This window comes from Tinamus guttatus, unplaced genomic scaffold (assembly GCF_059628265.1).
Source record: "Tinamus guttatus ecotype Peru unplaced genomic scaffold, ASM5962826v1 Tinamus_guttatus_pri_ptg000915l, whole genome shotgun sequence".
In the NCBI taxonomy this organism is placed as follows: Eukaryota; Metazoa; Chordata; class Aves; order Tinamiformes; family Tinamidae; genus Tinamus; species Tinamus guttatus.
In genome coordinates this window covers 184,677-212,107 of record NW_028289449.1, presented here as the reverse complement: position 1 = coordinate 212,107, position 27,431 = coordinate 184,677, and the positions used below count along the sequence as shown (strand labels likewise).

At 41.3% G+C, this 27,431-nt stretch overlaps 1 protein-coding gene across 2 annotated transcripts; it reads right to left on the bottom strand.

Annotated features, from left to right (window-relative positions):
- Nucleotides 1-25,772, bottom strand: PAFAH1B1 (platelet activating factor acetylhydrolase 1b regulatory subunit 1). 2 transcript variants are annotated; one of them, XM_088537994.1, is made up of 11 exons: nt 25,660-25,772; nt 12,180-12,391; nt 10,290-10,374; nt 8,781-8,855; nt 7,652-7,858; nt 6,238-6,406; nt 5,136-5,238; nt 4,146-4,374; nt 2,339-2,440; nt 1,544-1,700; nt 1-786 (listed from the first exon to the last, which is right to left on the bottom strand). In XM_088537994.1, exons 2-11 carry the CDS (start codon nt 12,209-12,211, stop codon nt 713-715), a joined length of 1,233 nt encoding a protein of 410 aa, XP_088394120.1. In that variant the 5' UTR covers nt 12,212-12,391; nt 25,660-25,772; the 3' UTR covers nt 1-712. The 2 variants fall into 2 exon arrangements, with proteins under 2 accessions (XP_088394120.1, XP_088394119.1); XM_088537993.1 differs by lacking the exon at nt 25,660-25,772 and adding an exon at nt 25,540-25,582.
- Nucleotides 25,773-27,431: the final 1,659 nt, after the last annotated feature.

Here is a 27,431-nt window from a genome sequence, read left to right as displayed (position 1 = left end):
GCACAGCTTAACCATTGCATGACCAAATAAAAAATAAATACATTTATCACATCAGCTGCTACTAAGATTTGTTGTCTTATTTCAGTTTTACAGTTAGTTATATAAATATACCAACCCTTGTGTGATAGGAGGCCAAAACAAGTGTATTCCGTTGATTTGGCAAATGTTTCATGACAAATATTCCAAAGTTTAATTAATTTCCATTAATTATATATAAGGTTCAGAAGATTCTGAATTGCAGCCTTATTATCTAGTATCCTTAGAGAAGATTTATTAAGCACACTTAAGTGATGTTACATAGATACACATTTCTGAAAGAGCCCTACAAAACTTTTCCCAAATGAGGTCACCAATTCAGGCACCAACAGACAGCAGAAAGAAAAACAGGTATAATTATCCGACATAGAACGACACTGTCAACTATTCAGTTAAGTGCCCTATTTCAGTTATCCAACTTCTGCCTTCTTAGGTCTGATGTGACCAATGCCAGCCCATGTTCTTAAACCTATGGTACTTCTAGACAACGTATGTAAATTTACAGTATACAATTTGGATTCACCATGCATGAATACTTTGTGTGTAACATTTAATAAGCTCAATCTACATCCAGAATAATTTACATGAAAGGACAATATTTATTTAAACAGAGCTCAATGGGTAACCATGGTATCTGAGTGCATCCAGAGGAAAAGGGGGTCAAATGTGAATTCAATCAACGGCACTCCCACACTTTTACTGTTTGATCTACACTTCCAGTAACCACATATGGTGCCGTCTTGTGGAAATCTGTGGGGAGAGAAAAGCTGATGTTAAGGAGGATTCCAACAATTTACTGTTTTCCCAATCTCATTGAAGCAGTAGTTGATGTTACACATGTTCTTTAACTTGGAACTTTTCCTAGTCTCTTATTAAACTGGCTTCAGTGATTTAAGAGTAAAGTTAATTCAGAAGAATTTGATTGAAAAAAAACCTTAGCAGCCCATGTCAAGTGCACTGCTAACTTAAGTTCACTGAAGAAACTCCCAGTGGAGAATAAAGAAACAAAGAGGGTTCCCAAGTAAAACCAGTGTTATTGAGTGGCGGCTTTTTTGTGCATTTTTGCTGTCTGGGATTTTGTTTCACTTTGATGGGGCAGAAGGAAACCAACATCTATGAATCTCTAGTAATACTGAGGAGAAATAGCCATGAATTTGCAGTAAGAATTTTTCTGACTTTTTGCCCCTGCCTTCCCCCTCCCTCTTCCTGTGGGCTGACAAGCATTCCTAACACGGCATTCCTGCACATCCCCACACACGCCATGGTGAAAGGCTGTAGACCACTCTTGCAGTTCATTTCTTTATCCTCTGTACAACACTGGCAACAAAGTCAAAGCACGTGAGATTCCACCCTATCCTTATTTGAATAAAATACAGATAGCACAGAAACTTAACAGGTTCCCAAATGCAAGTATCTAGCCTGGTGCTCAGCCTAAGTTGGTGAAGATGTGGAAAGGAAACGCACCCCTAGTTCTGTTTTGCAGTGAGCACTGCAGAGCAATACGTACCCAAAGAGGTAACAAAGTGTTCGTGCGCATTGAGGGTTTTCATGCACCGCTTGTTCTTGAAGTCCCACACACGTAGGGTCTTGTCATCAGCACAGCTCAAAATAAACTTTCCCCCAGAATGGAACAGAACGCCACGTACCCAGTTATCATGGCCCACCTTATATACAAAGGGAAAATTGGTGAAGGGAAGCATGTTTTAAGGATTAGATCCTCTACATTTATACTAGGGCAGACTGAGTAACAACATTCTCCTTTCTGCAACAATAATATTTAGTTTTCTAAACCCTATTAAATTCCAAAGTTTATCTTCACTTTCTATTATTACATTCTAACTGTGCTAGCAATAGTGCAAGTTCCTGTCCTTGAAGGCAAGCAAACAGGCGTCCCCCTGGGCTGTGCACCACGTTCTGCTCCCCCCCAGCAGCTCTTCTCCAGCCTGAATCCAGGTGGGAACACCACAGCCCAACGACAACACCAGCACACTGCATGCACAGGACAGCTTTTAAGGCAGAAATCTGAATGTTAGGACCATCTAGGTTCCAAACAAAACAAGTTATTCATCCCCTAACCACACCATAGTATGCCAGCATCTATCATATACACATAGAGATTACGGAGCATTTCCTAGCAACGACGAAAGCTGAAACACGGAAACCATCAGAACTGCCTGCTTATAGTATTTGTAGTATTTGAGACTGGCAGCTCTTCAAAATGCAAAGAACACATAAGAGAGCTCATTCCTTTTGCTGGTGTTACATATGCAGTACAGCCACCGAAAAGGCCCAATACACTTACAAGGGTCATAAGGCACATGCCAGTGCTAATGTCCCACATCTTAATGGTCTTGTCTCTGGATCCAGACAACAGAAAAGGCCCAGGCTTGCCGCTCTTCTTAGTCTACAGAAAAACAGGATTTAAATTATGGCATTTACCATTAAAAAAAGAGAGAGAGAAAAAAAAAAAAGCGCAGATTTATTAGTAAGAAAATTAGGTCGCATAATACCATAGCTAATAAAAACATAATGCCCAAGTGGAGATTCAAAGATCGTTATCAACACTAGAAGAAAAAGGTAAACAATGAAGACAGTTAAACAATTAATTCAAAGAGTGGCTCCATTTCCTGCTAGCAGGACCAAGCCAAACCTGACTTTGAAACCAAACTTGTCTATTGCAAGACAGTTTTTTAATGTGCTTTGTTTGTTTATTCTTCTTAAAACATGGGAGGTACAGTTCAGGTAGATTCAGACAACTCAGAACAAAGAACATGAACTCAGAACTTTTGCATGTTCATTCTTCACAAAAATTAAGAATTTTTGAAAACTCCCTACTCTGAACCTATTTCTGCTTGTAATCATAAAAAAAAAAAGTATGAATTAAAGATTTAATTCACAGAACTTGAAATGTTTCAGTTAGGAAGCTAGTGTAACTTGCTCCAGGCTCAACGCTAAATACTGCAGTGTGATGTGTGGAGGTGATCAGACCAGCAGAGGGCAGGGGAGACACCACTCCCGATAATTAGCACTGCAAGAGGAAGCGAAGATTTGGAATTTCATTATTTTTAATTAAAAGGTTGGAAGGATTTTTTCAGTCAAGTTTTGCTTGCCTAAATAACCTGTAAAATCTACCACTTGGCAAGTTACAGATTGTCTTCAATGAATCTACTTTTCCTCTTTAGTTCACATTCACTTATAGCAGGTTTCCATAAAGCTTTTTCTTCTTAAATCTGAGACAGGTCTTTGAAAATACTTTCAACATAAAACATATAATGACAAAGCAATATTAGCATAGTTAATTGGGTAAAAATGACCACTGCCTATATGAATTCAATTCTAAGGCCTGGCTGGGACTTCAAACTCAAAGAGTTTATTTGCTTTGAAGCTTAGGTTTTGGACAGAGGTGGGGAGGCAGTAAAGGGGTGGAAGAAATGCCTTTTTAAAATGTTTTTAAATTGATTTTTTTTTCTATGTACTTTTGTCTTGTCCTTTTTTCTGCTCCCTTCGTCATCCATGAAAGGAATTTTTTGCTGACCCTTATAAGCCTTCCTTAAAGATCTAGTAACAGAACCAGAAAATATTGTACACATGATCATACAAACAGGGATTTTAGAGAATGCATTCTCTTGTCATTAACTTGGTACAGAAGAAATGTGTGGTCAAAGCTTAATTCAATCACAATAACATTCTGTATAACACCCACAGTCTCTCATGTCTGCATTTCTGTCTCACTACTAACCCCAACCTTCATCTGCTGTGCACCCTTACCATAATCTTCAAGTTATGTCAAATAAACTACCCCCATCCTTCTTTGAGGAAATATGTGAAAGTGAGCTCATGCTTCCCCTCCTCAGACACAGGGCATCCCTCTAAACTTCACTTCCACCAGTCAAAGCAAGCTCCCCCCGCTAAACCAGGAAAGCACGGATCCCATAAAGCCAAGACACGGGGTTAAGAGTACTCAGGAGAGGACCACACACCTGCTCTACCGTCTGCCAAGTACTTTGAAAGCAGAGCTTACTAATTTCAGCACTATCCAGTAAGCTATGTTTACAGCGCAGACTAAATGTGACTGGTGTGTACAGAGTTATAAGCACCGGAAACCTTACCTCTGATCCCGTAGCTTCTGATATGGTGGAGTATGAGCTCTCGGGAGCCCAAGAAATGCACTCTACCACGTGCTCATGCTCTCGGAGCTCAGCTTTGCATTCCTTTGTCGCTACCACCCAAACACGCACTGTCTGGTCATTAGAACAGCTGGCAATTAAGGTGCCATCCTGGTTAGGCCGCACCATGCGCACCCATTCTCTGTGTCCCGTAAAAGTCTTCACACAATAACTATTTAAAAGGAGAAATACAGCATGACCCAATCAACACTGCAGTTAAACTACTACATATGTGCCTTTGAAATGTAAGGACACTGGGATTTCTTCTCAGACATAAAGACAGGCTATTTTCGAAAGGATATATTGATTCTGGCTGATGTACAAGACCATAAAGCCACGAATTCATGGATAGGGAACTCATAGGATAAGGAAAAATGAGGAAGTTAAAAACAAGTAAACCCTTGATAAGATATAAAACAGTATGTGGGCAGCAGGGTGAAAAAGACAGCTTGCATTAAGTAGGTATTTAAGAACAAGTCGGAATTTACAAACAATTTGGTATTTAACAACAACTCTAAACAAACAAATGGATCAAAGATACTACTGAAGAATGAAACAAACAATAAGGCAAAAAGCAGAGGCAGCACCTTGATTTGTACCAAGAAAGGTAACATCTCTTCCCTCCTTTCATGTCCCCTTAAACTTGTGGTTATTCATGGCATTTACACTCATACCCAGTCTTCAGTCATGTGCTATACCTTTGTAGCTCCCATAAAGATAAAGCCAGGTACTTCTAATTAGTGGCTATCAAGGGCCTAAGCTTAATGATTTAAAGCAGAATCCTTCAGCTGTTGATTGCGAAGGACATGATATTGCATCTCAATTCTTGAATGTCAGCAAGACATTTTTGTTGTATGTCATTCCACTCCCTATTAAGAAGTGGGCTATGTTTGTTTTCTTTAGATGGTGTTGTTTAACTTGGACTGCACTTACCCTGTTTGAACTTCCCACATTTTGATAGTTTTATCCCTTGAAGCAGAAACTATATGATCTCCATTGGGCATGATGGCTACTGAAGAAACATTATGATCATGACCTAAAAACAAAATCAGATTTTTAGTAAGCGATACTCTAATACTGTTTTACACAAAAAACAGGACATACTATTTATTTTTTCTAGACAACTATCTATAGCAGTAGCCTGTAATGCATATTCTATAGGATAATCATTACATGTAAACTTGAAGATTTCTGAAAGAATCATCTACATTTTTAGAAACACATGGCTCCAGTCACTGACCATCATCTGGGATCACTCAAAAATTTCTTCTGAAGCTGTTGTAAAATCAGCTACTTGCCATTACGCAAGTGACATTTTTACAGTTACAAAAGCCGGCATAGTTTAGAAGATACAGCTACTACCAGCAGTTCAGGGAATTAAAGCACGTTCTTTAAAGAAAATTCATTTCCAAAATTATATAACTTGCAAATAATTAAAACTTCATTTTCCAAGTGGCAAGCATTAGAATCAACTCTTCTGGAAAATTATTTTATAAATGAATAAGTTTGTTTCTGCTTTTCGGGGGGGGTGGGGGGCAGTATTGGTGGTAGTTGCAGTAGTTTTACTTTCTCTCCCATTTTTCCTACCTCTTTTGAGTCTAATGCAAAGGGCTTGTTCATTTGATGTCAGACAAACATGAAGCAGAAGGCTGAACATGTATTGCTTCCTCCTTGGCAAGTACATTAGAATGGTGTGGAAGAAGGTAATTTAACTTGTTTGAGCATTTAATTTTTAGTGCTAAACCCATCTAACTGCCATTTCACTTCCAGATCATTATGGAGTACTACACAGAGTATCAGGTATAACAAATCTGAGATGCTATTTCCCTCTACAGGCACTAAGTATATACTTTCAGAGTACTAAAAGCATGAAGATATTCCCCTTTCCTTTAGGGTAATACTCTGGTTTATATCACCTTTCCACACCAGCAGTTTCCCTGCAACAAACAAACAAATGAAGGAACAACAATAAAAAACAAAACACAAAACCCTCTTCATTTAACAGACTGCTAAATCAACCCCCTTTATACCTTACCATGCATAGTTCTGATGCACTCAAAGCCCTGGAAATCCCATAGCTTAATGGTCATATCAGCAGAACAGGAGGCCAACAGTTTGCCAGTGTGGTCAAAGGAAATATCTTGCACAGAGTCTGTATGCCCCTTAAGGGTTCGTTCAAAGTCTCCTGTCTCATAATCCCACACCTGACAAGCAAACAAATTCTGTTAATAGCAGCATATTACTTGTTGTTTTCTTCAGTCTTACATTTGCACGCTGCAGGCTAGTCTGGCACCTTATTGAATAATTAAGAGACAAAGAAAGACTGCCCTAGAAAAGCTTTACAACATAGAAAAATAAGCACTATATTTTATACAATTGTTACTTACACATTAATTGAATTTGTATATCTTAAACTCCTGTTTCAGCTAACATTATAAATATAGCAGGAAAAGTAAGTTTTATTATATTTTTCAGGTTTTAACACCCCAAACCCTTACAAATAAAGGATACCAATTCAGAAACCACTGGATAGAATGAAAACCACTTTGTGCAGCTTGTTTCTATACATCCCTTTCTATACCAGCTCACCAATTCCCACAATGCAGCTAGGTTTCAGCAATGAAAATATTTGTGAGTAACTCCCTTCCTTCCCCCTCACAAGCTTTACTGTGGCTCCAGAATTTTTTTCTGCCCTAGAACCAAACAGCAAATATTCTACCTACTGCAAATATTCGGAACATGCTAGTTTAGAAATGATAAACCAAATCAATTCTAAAAGTTAGTATCTGACATGCAGACATTAGCTAGATTACAGATTTTGTTGGAGATTAAACAAACATTTGTCATTAAAAACTACAAGAAGGCGTGAAGTCCCCATTCTCACCTCCTAATTAAGTCAGTCTCCTATCATTTAACCACAGACAAAAGCTTTTGAAACAGCATGTTCCTACAGATTTAGTGGGGGTCTCACATAAAATCAGACATTTCATTTTAAAGACGGAAAAAGAAGAAAAAAAGAAATTGATCCCTCAATAGATTTCACTGGCAAAACAAAGCTGACACTACTGGGGACGCCAGAGTGAGAAATGGGGGGTACAAAGCTCAAGCTCGAGAATAAGGCAATTTATCCTGTGTTTCCATAAGAGGCAGCAAAGAATAAACAACGCTAATTAGGCTCCTCTGTAACCTCTAACACATGCACATTTGCACACACACTTTTCTAGTCATTACTGCAGATTACCTCAAGTATTTTTCTCCAGCTAAAAGATAGTAAAAGTACCTTGAAGCTATTAATGGGACCAACACAAAATTAAAATTTGTCTATGGCACAGGGAATCACACTTTTAAGCTGGAGCAACCTGTTATCAATAGTGAGCATGTCTAGTTTCAAATGCTGATGTTACATATTAAAGTAAGAGGATGTGCAATTTTCTTTGGCAAGCACATACCTTTATTGTGGCATCCTCTGAAGCAGAGACCATAACACTGAAAACTGGATGGAAAATTACTCGAGTGACAGGACTCCTATGTCCGCTCAACGCGTACTTCTCTGGAGGGCGGGGAATCCACTCTTTAGGGTCTCGTTTCTGACCGAGAGGTCCACCTGATGTAAATTCTTCCTTAGCTTCATTCAGCTTCGATTCTAATTCCATAACCTAAGTTTATGATTTTTCAAAGAGATTGTTTATTTTTCAGTCTTAAAACAAGGTCCAACTCACCTTCAGTCATTAACAGTCTAAATACCAACAGGCTCCCCAAAACCACAGCAGAGCAGAGACTGCAAAGATGCAAACCAGTTACTGAGATTCGGTAGCACTGTTATTTCTAAAAATTAAAGCTAAATTAATCATAGAATTTATTCTCCTCCAACTCCCCAAAGTGCACACAGATGTTTGAGTAACCAGACCAAAAGTTTGTTAGAAATTTTGACAAACTATTGAGAGGTCTTGCTAACAAAAGAAATCCTATTACTGCAATCAATTTGTGTATCCCGGAGAAAGCATGCATGTTAACCAACAGTAGATAGACTAAGGGCATAATAAAATCCGAGATATGTTAGCATGCTGTGATTCTTTTTAGTGCTATTAATGCACTGCAGACCTATTGAAGCATTTTAATCAGAGTTTTGTATTGTCCACTTACAGTAGAGTCACTTGCTCTAGGGCACTACAGTTAATGGTTTATTCCCTTTAAAGTAATGGCCAAAGACACTAGCAGAAAAGGTTTTTACCTTTTTCTAAACCAGCTAAGCCTTCTGGAGACAATTCAACCTTCCTATTCACAAACTGCCCTAGGGCACCTCTTCCCAGCTTCATAAATTGCACAAACAGTTCAGAACATCAAATCAAGAAATGTTTATAAAAAAAGCTGGGAGGAAGTTATGTCTTTGCTAGTACTGAGGCAGATGGAACAGTTTCTAAAGCAAGGATTGTGCTATTTTCTCCTACTCAAGACAGTGAAATTTATCTTTGGGGCATCGTTCACCAATTTCTGCATTTGTCTGACAATAAAAGAAGCAATATTCTATTCAGTGATGAATGTTTTGTATAAATAAATCCATTGGATCTCTCCACTTACCTTCTTTTGTAATCTTATAACCGACGTCCACTTTTTCTCCAGAAGTCCAGCATACTTCTTATCTAACTCTTCATTCTGGAGGAGGGCGAGCATTGAAATGAATAAGTATCAGTTCTGTTATTTATCAGTTTCTTAAAAGCAATATAAACAGCTCATCTTAATAAATTTTCATAACTGCTTCAGGAGCATTTGTAAAATCTTATCTGTAGGAATAATCAATAGAAAAAAAGCAGAATTCCTCTTTACAGAGCTATACTGAAATCTTTCAGGTTTACTGAAGTCATTTCATTTCTGTCTCAGAAACATGAAGGGAGGCATTTCTCATATTTTCTTGTGAGCAAGTCCCATGGAACTTTTAAAAACTGCATTTTCTTATTTCCCTCAGGACTATCTAGCCTATTTAGATCACCTCTTTAAACTCTGATAAGACTTAATTAGCTTGATGCATAAGGCTGATAAAGGGATAGTATTAGGATTTTCAATTATAAGTATGGTATTCCAATTTATCAGTTCTACTTATATACTAGAAGGAGAAGGAAGAAATTAAGACATACCTCAATCAAGCATTTTGGAAAAAGAACAATCCAAGACTTTATTAGCGAATAGGCAAGGATTTATCAAAAGCCAGCACACAGAAGATTACTGCTAAATCCAGAACTCTCCAAGGAAACTTAAATTTAAGGAAATGCTCACCTCTAACACTAGTAAATGACAAGTTTAAGAAACAAGTAAGAATCAACTATTACAAAAGTAAATCACTGCAATGAAGTTGCAATAAATGATGGCACCTGCAGTTTGCTGTATTATAAAGGAAAAGACAAGCACAATGCTATTTTGTCTTCATGTTTCTTAAACATTAACATGAGAAGTAAGTAGTCCAAAGCTGCATAGTCTTGCATCATTTCAAATCAAGTTACAAAAGAAGTCTTCAGTTTTCTGCTTTTGTATAGCAGAGAGTGTTTGCTTTTATGTGAACTTCCATATTAAGAATAAGCACAGTTAGCAATTGACAAAGGAGTGAAGGGACAGCGGGGAGAGCAGGAGACACAGACCCGGCAGCAGGAAACAGAAATCCCACGCTCTGCAATTAAACACACTCCTGTGAACATGTGTGTTATCTTTTGCTAACAATTAACCGCTAGCTTTGTTTTCCAGCACCCTGCATTTTGCAGAATCTAGCCCTCCACGATTTAGACCCTTAAAATGCCACTAAAAGAAACAATCATTGTATAGGTGAGTGGCAGTCAGACAGGAAAAATTAAGGTAAAAAATATACCTAGATGATGACTAGAAACTAAAGAGTTTTGCTCATAAATCTTCAAGTCAATCAATGATTATTCCTGAACTTTATGCTAAGAAAATAAACTGCATGAGCTCATCATCTCCAGATCTCACTGTGTATGACTGAATGGGTAACTTTGTAAGGATATGTTCAGAATGAAAGCAAGTGTCATCAAATGCTAAATTCCTTATTTCACATATAGATGGACAATTTTGGTTTTGACTCACCACATCCAATTCAGCTTCCTTTTTAAAAACTGAATATGCCTCTTCATAGCCGTTAGAACGAAGGTAATCTGCTATCGCTCGATTTCTAAAAATAAAACAAAACTCAGTATCTTTAGCCACAGTTCTGAATAAAAGTAGGTCAGAAAGTCATTTATACACGGCATTCAAGACAAAATTAATATCTTAGCCCAAGTGAAAACAAGCACAGCAGCACCTTTGCAGGGATAAAAAGGTTCCTGCTAGCTCCAGGCTGAAACATACTTCATTCACAGAGTTGCGCTGCTTCTGGATCCAGAGCAAGCGGTTTCAGGCTGGCGGCAGGAGCCGCTCCACGTCCCACGAGTTCCCCGCGGCTCCGGCGCGCGCTCCCCGAGCACCTCGCCTTGGGGTCCACGCGCCGGCTTCTCATTGAGCCCCTTTCCTCAGAACAGCTGAATATGCAGCACAAACCTGCTGCAGCACCAATATGGAAAAGCAAGTATCCAAATACAAAATACCTACAACTACAGAGGCACAAATAAAACAAGTATATCCACTAAGAAAGCATCACTTTTGGACATTCTTCCTTTCGGACATTCTTCAAGAAAACAGCCTTCACGGTAGGAGTACTTTAGAGCTACCACCTTATATAAAGTGGAACCAGTCCATTCTTTAGCATGGCAGATGTTGCATGATTTCACGGTTGCTGTATTTCCACACAAGCAGTTGGAAGATCTCAGATATGTGGCTGACCTTCCTTATAGCTGCCTCCTGATTCAGGTTTCCCCATATCTTGAGAATTTCTTATTCGGGAGAAATTGGGCTTTCCTCTTAATGCCTCCTTCCTAAATATTACACATACCCAATCTCTCTCGCACACTCAATTCTAAACATGTCACTGTATGCGAGTAGAAATTTCCTCTTCATAAACACTATTTGCTAAAACAAAGCACTGCCTCTTCTCAATCTTCTAAGTAAATCCCAAGTCACTGTTCACTTCCTACTTCCAGTCATAACAGCTCATTATTTCCACTTCTCCATTAACCTATTTACTCTTTAAAGCTTTTGCCAAGAACAACTTTAGGGAGTTGCCAAAAAGGCATAATCTTTAGTATGTTTAAACCCTAGACATGGTACTCTCTATGCTGTACAATTTAAAATTTAAAGAAAACTTGCACAGCACTTAAATGCAAGTATTCTGTGTCTTAAGACACACCAAACTAAAATAATAAACTGCAATGCAGCACATCCTGATCACATACTTCTGATAACAAAATTGTTATAATTTACGCAAAAGAAAGTATCCATTAATCAGTTTGGATTAAATATTCCTGCTTACTTTAACCCCTTCGGAACTTTTGGTGACTGAAACTGAAACAACATAGAGGAACATGACCCATCTTGGACACAGTTTCTAACTTCGAAAGGCAGCTTTCTTATACCTTAACACTTGATTTGAAACAATTAAGACTACATGGTTTTCTTCTATTCTTTGCTGTACTTTTGCTTCATACAACAGTTTTAAGCTTATTTTCATTATTACATGAACATGGATCATGAACAGCAAGCATGTTAAAGATCTGTGTGATATTCACTTTGCATAAAACCAAACCATCTCTTCTTTCCAGTCCATATAGAAACAGAAGTTTTGTAGATTAAATGTTGGTTCATTCCTACCTACATAGCTATTTGCAATGAACAGAATACTGAAGTGCAGTGCTAATCCTTTCTCCTCTAGTCTTCTAGGTCCACCATTTCACACTTCCATTAACTCCAGAGTTTATATCAAAAACAACAGTTCAGAAATCAAAACCATTATGCACAGTACTTGAGTAGGATGTGAACATGACTACTCTGTAAAATCTAATTTACTAATGAGGACGAGACATAAACAAAGAGGCCATTCCTTACAGCTCATCTCGTTGCCTTTGTGACAGCACCATTGTGGCTGCGAAGTTGGGTTAGCGCAGTTCAGCAGCGGCCGCCTCCTCAAGATCCAAAGTCCTAGGAATCCTGGATCCACAATTCAGTCTGCCACAGAGTGACTTGAAGGAAAAGAGTTTCTCCAGACGTGAAATCCACTAGGAAACTGGGAGGCATTCAACAAGGAAGATTCATTCCATCTACAAGGAAGAGAGAGAAACTGTTAAATTTTCTTTAAATGAGTATTCCCAGACCTCCTGGACTGAGGCAAATTCAGATCAGAACAAACTAGACAGAACAAACCCAGTACACCTGTAAACACTCACTTGTGTTGCAAGGGCACAATCCAGAACAGCAATAGCCAGTCTGGACTGAGCAGCCTGGAGAGGCTTAAACATTCCTAATCCTCCCTCTCCCTTAGCATTTCTCCTTCAAGAACCAGGGGGTTGAAGGGGATCTCTTCAGTCACAGCTCTGTCCCGTTTCTTGGGTCACTGTATCAAAATTCCTTTTGATAGGGGAAAAAAAAAGCCTACTTTTTGCAGACCTGTCTCCTCAAACCAAGAGCAGCAAGGTTCATTTAAGTTCAGCCGCCACATTCACTAGAGATCAGCTAACGCTCTCCTGCATCCCTCAAATTTAGGGGCAGAGTTTAAGCAAAGAAAAAAGCGTTCCCAAAAGAGACTGCATAAGATGCTATGGCACACAGAGGCCACATGGCCACATGGCTAATGGCATAGACACACTCAATTCAACACAAACTTATCTGCGGCACTATACCTGGTGGTAGTCTTGGCTTTACCCAAATGGTGTCTTTGAAGACTATAGGTATAGTACAGCATGAGCTGTATTTAGACCTTTATATTACAAATTACTCCTTCCACCTACTAACAATATCTGAAAAGTGGCAAAAAATAACATTCTAAAAGACAGTACTCCTCTTCTTAGTCATGTGTTAACGCTGTTTACCTGTAGTCAAATCTAGCCTATATTTGAGGCATAGCAAAAATGTAAACAAGTACTAATCAGCGCAGCAAAGCTCCCTGGCCAAGGGCTGAGGAATGTGTTCAGACAGTGACTCCCTCTGACAATGCAAGCCAGTTCTGATTATTTCCAAAATCTGATGTGCTCAAGATAGGGTGGAGGTCAGTCAGAATTCTGCCTTTCACAAGCACACAGACAATGTTATACGCAGACTTCAGTATTCTTACTGTACAAACTACTTCTACCAGCTAGTTTTATTCTTAGTCAAGGAATCACCAACGAACAGTTTTAGCAGCTCTATAGGTATTCTTGTGCGAGCAGCATGATTAAGAAAAAAGGCCAAAGCCGGCACTTCAGCTGAGCTGGTTGACTCCACAACACGTCGCTCACTTGAGCCTTTAAACAAGTCTGAGCAATTGGCTTTTAGAAACAAGGTAAAGAGAACGTGAAAATACACAAGTTGCAGCAGGGTTAAAAATAAATAAATAAATAAATAAATCCAACAACAATCCAAATATTCCCACTACCTCTTTCCTGCTGCTTCTCCGCTAGACACAGAACATTTATAGTAGCAAGTGGGTAGCAATTTTGGTAAGAGGCTAATTTCATAACAGAGGCTTTCTTACATGAAAAGAAATAAAATATTAAGCTTTTATTGGACACTGGAAATCAAAGGGTTGCTTTCTAAACCTATGTGGTATTTATCTAGGCTTTGTTTTCTGCTTCAAAATAAGCCTAAGCTGCAAGTTACTGTATTTCTCTCCTGTGCTGCACTTTCCATGTCAGATGCCGCAATATTGCGTTGTGAGCTGCTTAAGGCAGAAGCACTCTGAACAGGCAAGGCATTCATCTGACCTCCTCCCTAGCGATTTCAGAAACAAATTGTTGAAAACTGATAATACTGCCCTGTGCTCACAGCGAGCGGAGGCAAACGCTCCCCTCAGGCCTGGCCCGCACCTAGCTTCCCAACAGGCAGGGACGAGCGCCTTCCAGTAACTGCAGGTTTTTGAGTACAAGACAGAAATGCTGCGTACAAATTAATGGAAATTCAGTTAATACAAAACAAAACAAAAAAACCCTACTAAAATGATCGAAAGTGCCCTCTAGAGGGCAATGCTGCTATAAAATTAAGTACTGAAAAAAAACCAGAGGCTTATAATGGCTGAATCTCTGCGCTTCAGTCTGAACGCTGCAATGGTTTCATTAATAACAACGTTGAGAATGATAAAACAAGGTACTTCTATCACATGCTGCAACCCTTACAGGTTGATGACCATAAGAACTCTACTAAGTTTTCCCTCCCCATTTGCCTCATCCTCCAGTGCTGAATGATACAAAACTACCAGAGCCTCAGTACATGTTCGCTGCCCCGCGCCGCTGTAGTTATTCCTACACAAGAACTCCAGCGGCCGTACACTTGAGGAAAACTACCACTGGCACAAGCTGCATTGCTAACACATCAGTGACAGTGAATTTAGGTCAGAGGACTCATAAGGTTTTAGTTTTGCTATGAAATACTCATAGGCCATTATCTACACCCCTTTAACAATTAGAATTAAGACTATTAAAGAAGATAAGGGAGAGCCCTTTTAATAATGCAAAATAAAACGCTTTTTATTCACTACTAGTAAATACAAATGCCGAACTCTAGTCATTAGAAACTCAGCTGATTAATTTATGTTTAAACAACAGTTAATTACTTGTATTAGCCTCCTTGCGAAGCGTTTGTCACTTGAATAACACTAACACCATAAACATTACTGAAAAGAAAATGACATGGCAGTTAATTCAATGAATATACTACCATATACTACAACATGCAAAATTCTGCCAAAAAATTAAATTCCCAATTGCAATGTTCTATGAAATATGGTAACACGTCCTAGTCACAAGTTTGCTAAACGAACAGTCAAATGTAAAATTACAGATTGCTGACGTCAAAGTGAGCTTCAGTATCAGCCTGGGGCAAGCGTTTGAAGATCTCATTAACTCCACCCACAGTGGCTTTGTGCCCTCTACAATTACAAATAACATTTTTTTAATTTGTTAGGTTTAAATCTTGCAAGATATCTCGAACATAACATCAATTCAATTTCTTCAAATCAAGTTACTGAAGCTGAACCACAGCACTTCCCTAAAAATATATGAGGGCCTAGGTGAGAATGAATTCAAAACTGGAAGTCCTAAAAATGTGATGCATATTCAGAAAGCAACAAAAGCTCAAAGTTTTTTGTTTTTTAATTTAATTTTTTGTTTTTTAATGTTGTTTTAGTTTGTTTTTTTTTAATTTAATAAAACTTTAAGACCAAGTTTGCACAGAAAGCAGTGTTTAACAAAGAAAGCACTTAATATTCAGCTCACCTGGTGGCCAAGAGGCAGTGATGACAAGGAACAGTTACTCCTTACCTACTTTTGCACTGGTGACCAGGTACAGAGGTGAAAGTGAGCTAGAGGTTGAGGGACGTATTGCTGTACTGCAGTGGATACTTGTGCATTAACAAGGCGCGGTGCAACCCACTCTTGAGCAGGTGAAGCCTATCCAGGCCCACCCAAGAACTGGCCCTCCTAAACACTGAGCATACATTATCCACCACCTTCCAATACTAATTTCACACAGCCTACAAAAATCTAACCCCCCTATGACATTAGGATATGCCCAACAGCCATTCATGGGAAGCAAATGCTGAGAGCCCACGATGACACTATTTTGTAGCAGCCCCATGCTGCATACTGGCTATAAAATTATGTGATAGCCCAGCCATCTAGCAGGTGCCACAAGTACACACAGAGACACCGTTTAAGCAAGGGGTCATACTCGGTTTGTCTAGAAGTTACCACCTTGGTGAAATAAGTTTTAATTGCCTTTTATGTTAAAAAATGGACATAGTATTGTGCATGTGCACTGACCTTTAGTAAGTGATGGCTTTATAACACATGAAACCTCAGTGGAGCAAGACTAACCAGTCCTCCCCCACTGCCTACCAAGGCTCAGAGTCACCAGCATTACAGGCACACTCCTCCCCACACAACCTTAGTGAGGAGAGGAATCAACTATGCTGAATAAAGGGAACCCTCAGAGAGGAAAAAAGTTCATTACGTCTCACTCGACAGTGATGCTTATTATCAACAGCTTGTTGTGGATCATGTGGAGTGACATAGGTCTTAAGACCTATTTAATTCCATATTGATAATGCACACATACACAGAAACATTGAGAGGCAAACCTCTGCAGGCGCAAACTCGCAAGAGAAGTGGGCTACAAGTGTTTACAGCAAGATCAACTGATTTTATAAGCATTTCCAACTCAGAGCTAGGTGTGGCTAAGCGCTAGCACTGCAAAAGGTATGATACATCCAAAGTTTGCCTTAATTCCTGCTTGGAGTAGAGTATCTGTTTAGTTTTCTAAAATGTACAGGTACTTGTTGGGAAAAAAAATATACAGTCTGCTGTAAATGAAGGAGGCTACTTCATCAAACTTTGCAACACAAACCAAGCACAAAGTATATGCAATATCCTGCTCGGGTCTATTAAGAGCATCATATCCTCAGCAGAAAACTCCATCTCATCGCAACCGCTAACTTTTCCACTTTGCTAAAGATTAGGCTTTTATACTAAAAAAAGACTTGCAGAAATGCCTGAGCAATAAAATTCTGGAGAAGATTCAGCATCTCAGAATGTTTTTGTCCTTTAAACTGCACTGCGGGAATCTCACCACAGGCAGAAACTACTCTCACCGCTCAGCCATCACCAACCTAAAACTATTAAGCTGAGTAACACCCCTGCTAATGTTGCTACTAAGAGGGAGTCTGACATTAAAATCTGAAGTTCTTATGAGGTCCTCCAAATTCAATCATTATGATTATACAGTTGCACAGACAGTAAATCGTGCAACTGCAACCTTACCATCTTCCTTGGTATGTTTTTTAGGAGCAAAAACAGCTCAGAATTGTCCATGGTCTTTCCTTTGCTCCAACCAAATGTGTCAAAAATACTGCTTAAATGTCAAAACTCTAAGTAAACCATGAAATGGATTAATTCATTAACAATACTCACTTCTGCTCTTCAAAAGAAAAGGTAGAGTCAAAAATATTCCCAAATGAGATAAATTCTGTCTACATCACAACAAGTTATGGCAATTACAATTCTTATTAAGAACATATAAACCAGTAAACGAAATATATGAATAGCAATTTACTACTGTTGTCAAACCCATCTTTCACTCGTGGCACATACTTGTTTTGTTATGATCAGTTGAGCACACTTCAGTAGCACGGTGGAGGTCCCATTTTCCACGTGTGCATCAAGATCAGCTGATTCCCTTTGAGTGAAAATGCTACAGAGTAAAACCAACTGTATCCATGTCTTGATGGGTGGCAGGTCTCTGGCTGACACGGGAGCAGTAAGTTTTAAGAAAATCTAGACAAAAATCATAGGGACATACATGCAGTCATACAGCAGAAAAGCTTTTCTGAGCTCATGTGGAATCTAATCAGATTTTTTTTTTAATCATCTCAGTAAAACTGCAGAGAAGCTTACAGAGCTAGACCTGCTATAATTAGGCCTTTAGAAGCATCAGAATTTTAGGATTGTTTCATAGCCTAAGTTACTCTGATTGCTTAAGGGAGAATTCCCTTAGGAGCATCACACTGAAAGCCAGTCTTCCCCCACTGGAACTCTTTACCATTCTGGTCATTTGAGTCCTCAAGCCTACAGAAACATTGCTAATTAACGACTATAAAATATGCTCAGCCTTACTACATTCCTGAGCACCCTTCCTATCTCCCATAAGTATCAGAACAGATCCACCCCAGCATCTAAATTTTTATGAGCAAAACCAAGAGAGCTGGTCTCCCTGCCGGCTCCTAGCATCCTCGGTTCACACCATCACAGGAACATTCAGTTAAACCAATAGGTTCTTAGAATGGATCCAGATCATCCTGAGTTCACTCTGCTGCTGTTTAGAAAGCCCAGACAACCTAGCAGCTGTTGCTGCCCAACCTCTAATTGAAGGTTTTGAAATACATGCCCACAACTCCTGCAGGAACTTAAGAATAAATAATATTTCTGCAGTCTGAATGACTGCTGCTTAGGTTCCATAACCTTACTCACAAAAACTGCACACATAAATATGTAACTGCAGTTCATTATATCTGAAATTAGTTATCAGAAGAAATGGCATGAGTTTCTTTGGAGAAGTATACACATCTGAAGTTATATTCTCAGAGTATCAGTTTTGGAATGCTTAATATTAGGTTTGCCTAAAGTGCTCTGAAAGTAGAAAAACAGCAATTATTATAACCTTAGTTCTTCAGCTAGTCAGTTGCACCTTGTGGTCACGATGGTCACATGTAACAATACATGTGAAATCATTCACATTATGAAATCATTCACAGAATTCTAAATTGTTCCCATTCACCATGAAGTTTAAATCTTAACATGCAATCACTTCAAGCTCCAACCTATGTAAAACCTAAAATAGTCTAGAACGTCCATCTACACATTACCAATTTTCAAGCTGATCTCTAACATATTCTACAATTCCAAAAAGTTGTCTTAGCTGAAGAACACACGTCATGCATTTTTCCCCCATTTGTGAGTGCATGTGAAACGTATGGCTTGTCTAGTCAGCTTCCTCTCTTTAGACAACTTCTTAAGCGACTCTCACCGGGATTGAGAAGTGGTGACACCCCAGGCCTGTCATAGGGCTAATTAAATTGATACATTCAAAACTGAATTCCATACTACACCAAAGGTGAGATTGTCCATCTATGCATTACTAAGCAGGAAGCTATTGTTACACTGACACTTGCTACATAGCTAGCACATCAAACCTTCACAAGGTTCTTAAATAGTTTACCTTGTTTCATAATATATTAACAAGAGGTCTTAATAGAGATAAATTATAGTCCTTTTTGGCTGAACTCAACTAAGTGTTCTTGTATATCTTTAGACTACTACTCCAAATTTTTATATGCAGTACATAAAACCTAAAGCTATTAAAAAGCTGCTTTACCGAACTCCTGCCACAAAATAAGGAATTCTTTACACAAATGTACTCTAGAAAGACTGGACAAATGCTGCCATTTCCATATGGATCTAATTAAAAATGATACAACTACCATACTCCTGGACATAACCTACAAAGGTTTCTTAAAAGTCTGTCATGAAAAAACAGTCCTTTCCCCTCACCGGTCATACACAGACTCCCATCACCAGAGAAGAGCCACGCAGCACTTGGAACCCCGAGCGTGGCACAGGCCACGCACCGCAGCTAGAGTTGTCAGAATTAATCAGCTGCTAAGCCTGCAAGACAGAAGAGCCACTCACTTATGAGCTGGGCAAATCTTTCCACTTTTCAACTTATAGCACAAATACAGCACATCTGCTGGTGGAAGAATTGTAGAAAAAGTGAGCTTCAGCAAAGGCCTATTTTGGGGGGAAAAAAAATCTGGTCTGAAATACAACTCTGAACTAGATTATTGGTTTGAATATTTAATAAGTCAGTGCTATTCTGCAATTAAATGAAGTCTTTAAATGGTTAAGGTCTTGACTGGAAATATTTTGCCATATAGCTGTGCAACAGTATACCAAATGTACCGCTAGATACAACATTGCATGTCTTGCACAGCATCTTCAGGCATGCTTTTCACAGCAAGTCCGTTTGTTTGGGTTTGCTTGTTTGTTTTTTTGAACAGAGGCACACGTGATCTCACAACGTTAGCTCTACCCTGCCTGCTGAAGATGAATATTAAGGTTAGAGCTCCTCTGTTAGGCTTTCCCCAGATCTGTAGCTCATGTTTGCTGTCTACAAATCTAGTTGTGTTGGAACCATAAACTTCTACCATTACTGATTCAAGAGACACCATCTGTTTCAAAACATATACACTACAGTTAACGACATCATCCTCTTAATAGAATGTAAAGAGGCTAGGATCTAAATAAACGATATTGTTCATCAGATATTTTTCTTCACCCCCAAAAAAAAGGTAAACCAAGGACAAAAAGACAGTGTCACTTCTTTAAGGAAGAAACCGTAACTTACCCACAGCTAAACAGTGCATATGCTTCTTACTGATTTTCTCTATCCTTAAAAAAAGGATATATTTAACACCTCTGATTTAGAAATAAGCTATATCCAAACAGAGAAACAAGTGGAGGGAGAAAAAAAAAAGAAAGAAGGAAAGAAAAAAAGAAAAGAAAGGATATGCCTAGTTAAGCCAAGTGCCCTTTGACGTGGGTAGTAGAGTGAAGGTGTAAATAATTTCAGCTGTGGAAGCTACAGCGATATCTCGGATATCTCAGACGTAAACTAGAACCCTGCCATGCCATAAAAAGCTGGTACCTTTAACCCTACCTCAGAAGTGTACCAGCTGACTCACCAACAAGCACTGCAGAATAAAAGGTGTACAGAAAAAGCCTACGAACTCACTAAACAGGGACCTACTCAACAACAGTTGTGAGAAAATTACAGGACAGGCATTTGCTGCACCACCTATAAATCTCAAGCATGACAGATTTCCCATAACTGGAAAAAACTTTCAAGAATACAGCAGTCATTAACTGGTTAAAAATATCAGGTAACTCTTCTAGACACAGTAGAATTTTAAGTGCAGAGATTTACTTATCCTATTTAATCACTATCTTTACCAAAAAAAGTCCATAAATAGCCAGCTCAAACAGCTGGGCTCTTTCAAAAGTGGTACTTTTATGGAGGAAACAGTTAAAATACTTCTAAAACTATCAGCCAACAAATACTTTGAATTCACATGGTTTTTTTCCCTTGTAGGTAGGCATGCCCTTAGTGCCCTTGATACTGTTTGGTATGACATTGCTGGGCACACGATTGGCTTTGAATAGGGTTCTAGGTTCATAGTAGTGATGCAATGGATCAGAGCTAGACATAAGTACAGAATAAATATGCTTATTTTGGAAGTAGCACAGAAGTTTAACATTTTTCTTTGAAATTTCCTTAACAGTACATCCCAGCATTACGTGTTATACTAAATGGCTTCCATGACAGTAAGCTTAAGAGCAAAACAGCATCAAGTCACACCTACCTAATTCCCTGAGGAGAAAGCATGATTTTTTTAAAAGATGCTAATTTAGAGAGGCATTAATAGTCAAGACAGAGTTCTGCCTCAATCTGTATTAGAAAAAAAAGGCCCTTCCCTACACAACTAAGCAAGCTATACCTTTATTTGGACTCACTTGCAGTGTCTAGATCTAGTTTCAACCTGCTAATTGCCAAATTATTCATCCTCTTCTGAAAACCTAACTTGCAGGGTAAAATATCTCATTCCAATAGACAGCTGAAATGATTTGCCTAGCACCTGATAAAAGACAAGGTTCTTGAAAATGCTTCTAATAGGTAATACTCATCAGTAGGTCTCAAAGCACAGCAGGAATGAGTTTTTTTGTTTTGCCGTTATTTTAAAACAGACATTTAACTCAACCTTATCTAGGGGCACCACAGTGAGGCTGACATAATACAGCTACAATTCAAATCCAACCATCTCATTTTCAATGGTGGCACAAACCTTGCATGCAGAAGATGACTGCACAGGCACTCTGCTAGCAACTGCAGTAAGGATTCTGGAGCAATTTTATCTACTCGAAAACCAGTTTCAAATGGGGCAGAATTATTTGTTAGTACAAATGCCTATCTCTAAACCTTATGGCGAGGTGTCACGTAGCCTGTTAAGCAAATCACAAGACTAAACATCGGTCACTAATAACCTAGAAACCCTATTCCTCTTGTGCTGAGTAGAAAGTACCCCCTGAGACAGCCACTGAACCTAAGCAAAGTTTATTCCACTGACTAAAAATTTTTCAGAGATAGCTTGTTTTGTCAATGACAGAAAAACTTTTTTAAAAAGGAGATCAATTATACCTTCATTAATAGGTCTTCATTTACAGACAGTACATAACTTACCACCTCTTTACAATAAATCTGACAGAAGAAACCCAGAATCAGTTTAGATCAACGCACATGGCTCTTGGACTTCAGAAATATCTTCAATCATCATCACAAATTACAAATATTATAGACTGACAAAAAATAAAACCCTCATACCTATACAGAATCCAAAATTATTATTTATCATTAACAATTACTGGGTTTTGTCATCTTGATTTTACACAGCTAGGCTTAGGTTGTTCTCACTTTCAGACTGACAGATACTTCAGTGTTTACCGCAGAAATTTTAGCAACCCTCCCACTATCCTGGCCTTTAGTTTAGGAAACCAGCCTGAAGCTTACAAAAATATTAGAAAGCTGACTGAAACAGAACTATTCCAAAACTGCTGCCCTTCATACTGCAGCAACTCAAACCATTCTAGCTCATGACTACTCTTAAGCAGCTATGAAGAGTTGTAAATAACCTAGGTAATGAACACCATGTATTTCAGGGCTATAGAGAGGCACAGGCTTCTCAGCCAGTGTTTGCTCAGGATATTTTATAAGGGGTTCTCCCCACATGTCATGAAAACCTTAAAAAGAGCCTCGATGGAGACTTTTAAAGAGCTCTTGAAGGTAGACAACATTTTGAGTGTTGAGCAAGACAGTCAACAGATGCTAATTCAAGAGCCGCCTCATTTCCAGTAAGTTGGATGGATGAAAAGTGGAGGGCAGAACAAGAACAGAAACTGAGCACTCGAAGCCAGATAAAGCATAGAAAACAATGTAAAAGGAAGTGTCCTGAGCAATATACATAAGACAAACAGAGTCCTAAAGGTAAGCATTAGCATCTTTTTCTGGAGCACAGAAACTAACAAGTTTCTCCTATCCAAGCGGGTGACTACCAGCATTTCAGGCCAAAAAAATGACAGTTCTACAAAGGCATTTTATTGGATTCCTCATTGTTCTTATCTGGTATGCTTTTTAGTGAACATATACACCAGACAATACAACTTCTGCTAATCCGGTAAATAAGTCAGCTCTCCTTAACAAAAAAGCAAACAAAAACAAGAACAAAAAGTCCACTCTAATCGAATATGGGGCAAATTAAAACCTGAAACAGCCTAATCTATGTGCAACTACCAGCAAAACCCAGACTCAAAAAAACCCCACAACCTCACCCAATCTTCCCCTACTTCAGAATTGTTCACATTCAGTGTCATACTTGCTCTGAGCAACCCTGAATACAGGTGGGACAACCACTGGGGACCGCTAGAATTGCAGAGTACTTCTAAAATTGGTCTTTCCTAGGCGCTTCATTTGATCCCTATTGTATTCCCCAAATCCTTTGTTCTAATGCCTTTCCTCTACAACTTTAAGCCTGAACAGTACCATTATCCCCATGATGCAGTGGTAACTGAGTGATATGGGAAGGTTCTTACAGAGCCTCCCATTCAAAAGGGCCTCCAAAATCACAAGGTGTTATTTTATTCAAGCTCAGGACACAAGGAAGGGTAGAGTAATTAAGTCTATGCACTCATAAGAGCTTTCTACTGGGGACTGTAGAAAGCAGGGATTATTATTATTTTGCATCCGTCAATAACCCAGTTTAATCAAGAAGTTATACGAAGAAATAATAGAGCAACTACACACAATGAAAAACTTGGCTATATTTCACATAATCTGGTATGTAAAATTCTCTGTAAAAAAACATGTAATTCTTACCTAAAGTGTAAATAAAAAAAAATCAACAAGTGAGTACCTAAGTCAATATATTGAAATGGACAAACGGAAGGAAAAAGAAGGATGCTTTCTGACAGTGACTGGCCACTTTGCACTGTCAGACAAATCAAGATCCACCCTGCAGAAAAATACGCTTCCAAACAGAATGCTAGATTTGTTTCATTTCAGAAGGCTCCTGCACCACTAGATTCTTCCCTAAAGAAGAGACTTCATTGTTACAGCAATTAGTATTCCTCCACCCCAGCAAAACGCAAGCAACGGGAGAGGGGAGAAAAAAAAAAAAAAAAAAGGGTAATCTAGCCATTTCGCAGCTTTGCCTCCTTACTCCACCCAGTCTCTTCTCCGCTCAATGGCTGCACACAGCATCCACAAACACGGTCAAATCAAAAGAGAGATCAAATCAAAAATCAGATCCCTGAAAACAAGCTAGAATTTTGCAGCAAATCCTTCTGTTTAGATGTATTTTCTTTGTTTAGGTCGACTAACACAATTTTCTTTTCTTTTTTCCATAAATGATTCTAAGGGCAAACAGCATTCTGGAAGGAGACCCTCCCTCTTCCCAAAGCCAGCCGAATGCTGCACAATCATTTATTAAACGATCATTACAGAAAGCAGCTTCTTTACCACCCCCCGCCCAATACTACATAAACAACAATGTCATAAGAATAAACACTCAAAGAAAATAAATAAATAAAACCCATATAAATACATAATCTAATGATGTCGATATGCCCAAACACTTACTTACAGTAAGAGCGCGTTTACGGAGGGTTTTTAATTTGTCTCCTGCACCCCGCCACCACCCGGTTAGGTAATTCATTACGAATTGCCTTGACCTGCGACAGCCAAGCCCTCCGCTGCAGCACTGCGAGCGGAGCAACCGTCCCCGGACGAGGGCGAAGAAAGGGGACATGTCACGTTGTTGTGGGCACGAAAGGTCGCACCGCGCTACACCCACCCCAGCAGCGACAACAAGGGAGGCCGCCAGCCCCCCCGGGCCGGGCCGGGCAGGGCCGAAGTCCGCGCGGAGGCTCCGCGGCCGCCCCCCACGCGCCCCGTGCAGCTGCGGGGAGATCACCGGGGCCGCAGGGGCCTTTTAGGGAGCGCCCCGGCACGGAGGGCTCGGGTTCCCGGTACCGCAGCGGCGCCGGGCCGGCCCAGCCGCCCCCCGGCTCTGCCCCGCGCCGGCCCGGAGCGAGGCCTGGCCTGGCTGCCGGCCGGGGCTGGCGGCGAGGCCCGGCAGGGCGCCCGGAGCAGGGCTGCTCGATGCCGGCAGCCGCATCCCCGTCCGCGCGGGAATTCCTGCTTTATTTATCATTATAATTTATAATAATCATCGTTATTATTGTTATCTTGCCCGGCCCATCGCCGCCGCCCGGCATCTTGCTAAGTCACCGCGGACACGGAGCGGCCTAGGGCGGCGGGGGGAGACCGGGTGGGGGGCCGGGCCGCGACGCTCGGGCTGCCCGCGCCCCGCTGCCCCCGCGCCCCGTCCCGCTGCCGCAGAGCGGGGCGGCCGCGCTGCCGGGCGGGCGGCGCGCAGGGCGGGAGGCCGCGACCGGGCAGGGCGGGGAGGCGGCGGGCGAGGCCGGGCGCCAGCGCCGCAGCCCCCGCCCGGCGGCTCCGCTCGTTCCGGGAGGGGGGCCCCATCGTGTCCCCGTCGTGTCCCCGTTTCCCTCCCCTCCTCCCAGCTCCGCCGCCCGCCTCCCCCCGGCTCCCTCCTCACCAACGGGCGCGGCGGCCATTTTGAGAGCTGAGGAGAAGGAGGGCGGGGGCAGCGGCGGGGAGGAGCGCGCCGAGCACCGGGCCCGCCGGGCAGCCCGCGCGGGGAGGGGGCCGCGCTTACCCGAGCCGCCGCGCCGCGCTCCGTGGGGCCGCGGTGCCGCTCGGCGGGGCGCTGTGGCGGGGCGCGGGACGGGCCGGGACGCAGGGCGGCCCCGCTCCGCTCTGTCACAGGCGCCGCGGCCGCCGGAGGAGGGCGGAGGGCGGGAGGAGGGAGCGGCGCGGCCCGCGCGCGCACTGCGCATGTCCCGCGCGGAGGGCGGGGCCGGCGCCCGGAGACCATCTTGGGAGGCTGCGGCGCGCCCGGCGTGCCCCGCGCGCCGCCCTGCCGGCGGCCGCCCTTCCCGGCGTGCCCCGCGCGCCCCGCGCGCCTCGCCGGACCGGACCGGACCGGACCGGACCGGACCGGACTAAAGCGGGCGGAGCCGGCCGGGCGCGGTGACGCGCGCGCCTCGCGGCGCCTCAGGAGGCAGCACCGCCTCCTCCCTCACACCTCGCTGGCACGCGGGAGCGGGAGACGCTGAAGCGGCCGCCGAGGGAACCGAAGCAGCTGCCGGCGAAGGCGCGAGGGAGGGTGAGGGAATGGCACCAGCCACAGCAGCGTGAACGTGGCAGGGGTGACCGCACTGGGCTGCATCTCCCCTGGAGAACAACAAAATGAAAAAATAAATCGTGGCTCCCGCACAGTGCTGGGCTCAGTGAGTAGTATAGCCCTACAGAGTTGGGCTGACGGCTTTGAGGGAGGCATGTCCGTCATTCCTGACCCTGCCTGGGGCAGGTGTGGAGCCGGGGACTTGGCCTTGTGCACTACAGCTCACCACTGCAGGGTCATAACAGAGCTGTATGAAAAAAAAAAGTACTTTGTGCATGGAATAGAGTGTTTTACCCAAGGTTTCCATAGTCTTCTACAAACCTTGTTTCATTAAATCTCAAAATATCCTCAAGTTACTATGTCAGCATAATGATGGTAAACTGAGGCATAGGCCCCTGGTAATCTGATCCTCACAGCCAGTGACTCACAGGAGGAGACAGACCCATAAGGAAACTGCCAGCTACCTTAATTGCCCTGACAGCACACGATTGGGCAAGTGCAGACAGCAGAAGCCAAATACTCGCCTCGCTTTGTTCTGCAATCCTTATGGTCATCATTGATTTGTGTGAGCATCAGCGAGATGCTCAGTCCTCGCCTGGGTGCTGCACGAGGTAGTCAGCGCTTGGTGGATGGCAGGCGTGAGCCCAGAGTAGGCCCAACCAGTGTAACTGCCTCGCCGCAGTTTATCCAGATACAAAGCAGGAACAGTCCTGCTGTTACAGGAAACGGTTAACACGTGTCGCTATCAAAGACTGGTGACCAAAGTCACCTCTAATGTTGGCAGGCATAGCAGCACAATCACACCAGCCACATATGAGGCTTAATGTGAGCCATAAAGTTTTCTAAAGTGTTGATTTGGGGAAATGGAGCAGTACCTGTTGGTGTCCCATACCAAATTTTCAAGAGTGTGTTCAAAATTTTAAATCCCTGTTACCTTTAGTGCCACCTAGATACACAGAAAAATGATACATGCCCAACCGAAAGTTACTACTCTCTATTTTAAATCCTAAAGGGTATTAGCCATTGTTCAGTTGAAACTTCTGAAATTGTTATTTTGCAATTATATTTTTGATGTTTAAACATGCTAAACCAATTTTCTTATCTTTTAAGAGGCCTGCAGTCACTGGCTCAAGTTTTGTGATGTGCTGTTTTTATCTGGACAGGCCCTGAAGTGGCTTAGTGCCTTCCACTCCTATTTTAAGGTAAAGGATATTAGACTCTTTGATATTCCAGCTAATTATATG

Coding starts and splice junctions, on each gene's coding strand:
- PAFAH1B1 (XM_088537994.1), bottom strand. CDS start 12,211: ATGGTGCTGTCACAAAGGCAACGAGATGAGCT. Junction 2,441..4,145: donor CAGAAGCTACGGGATCAGAG/GTAAGGTTTCCG, acceptor GTTTTTCTGTAG/ACTAAGAAGAGCGGCAAGCC. Junction 787..1,543: donor ACACTTTGTTACCTCTTTGG/GTACGTATTGCT, acceptor CTCTCCCCACAG/ATTTCCACAAGACGGCACCA.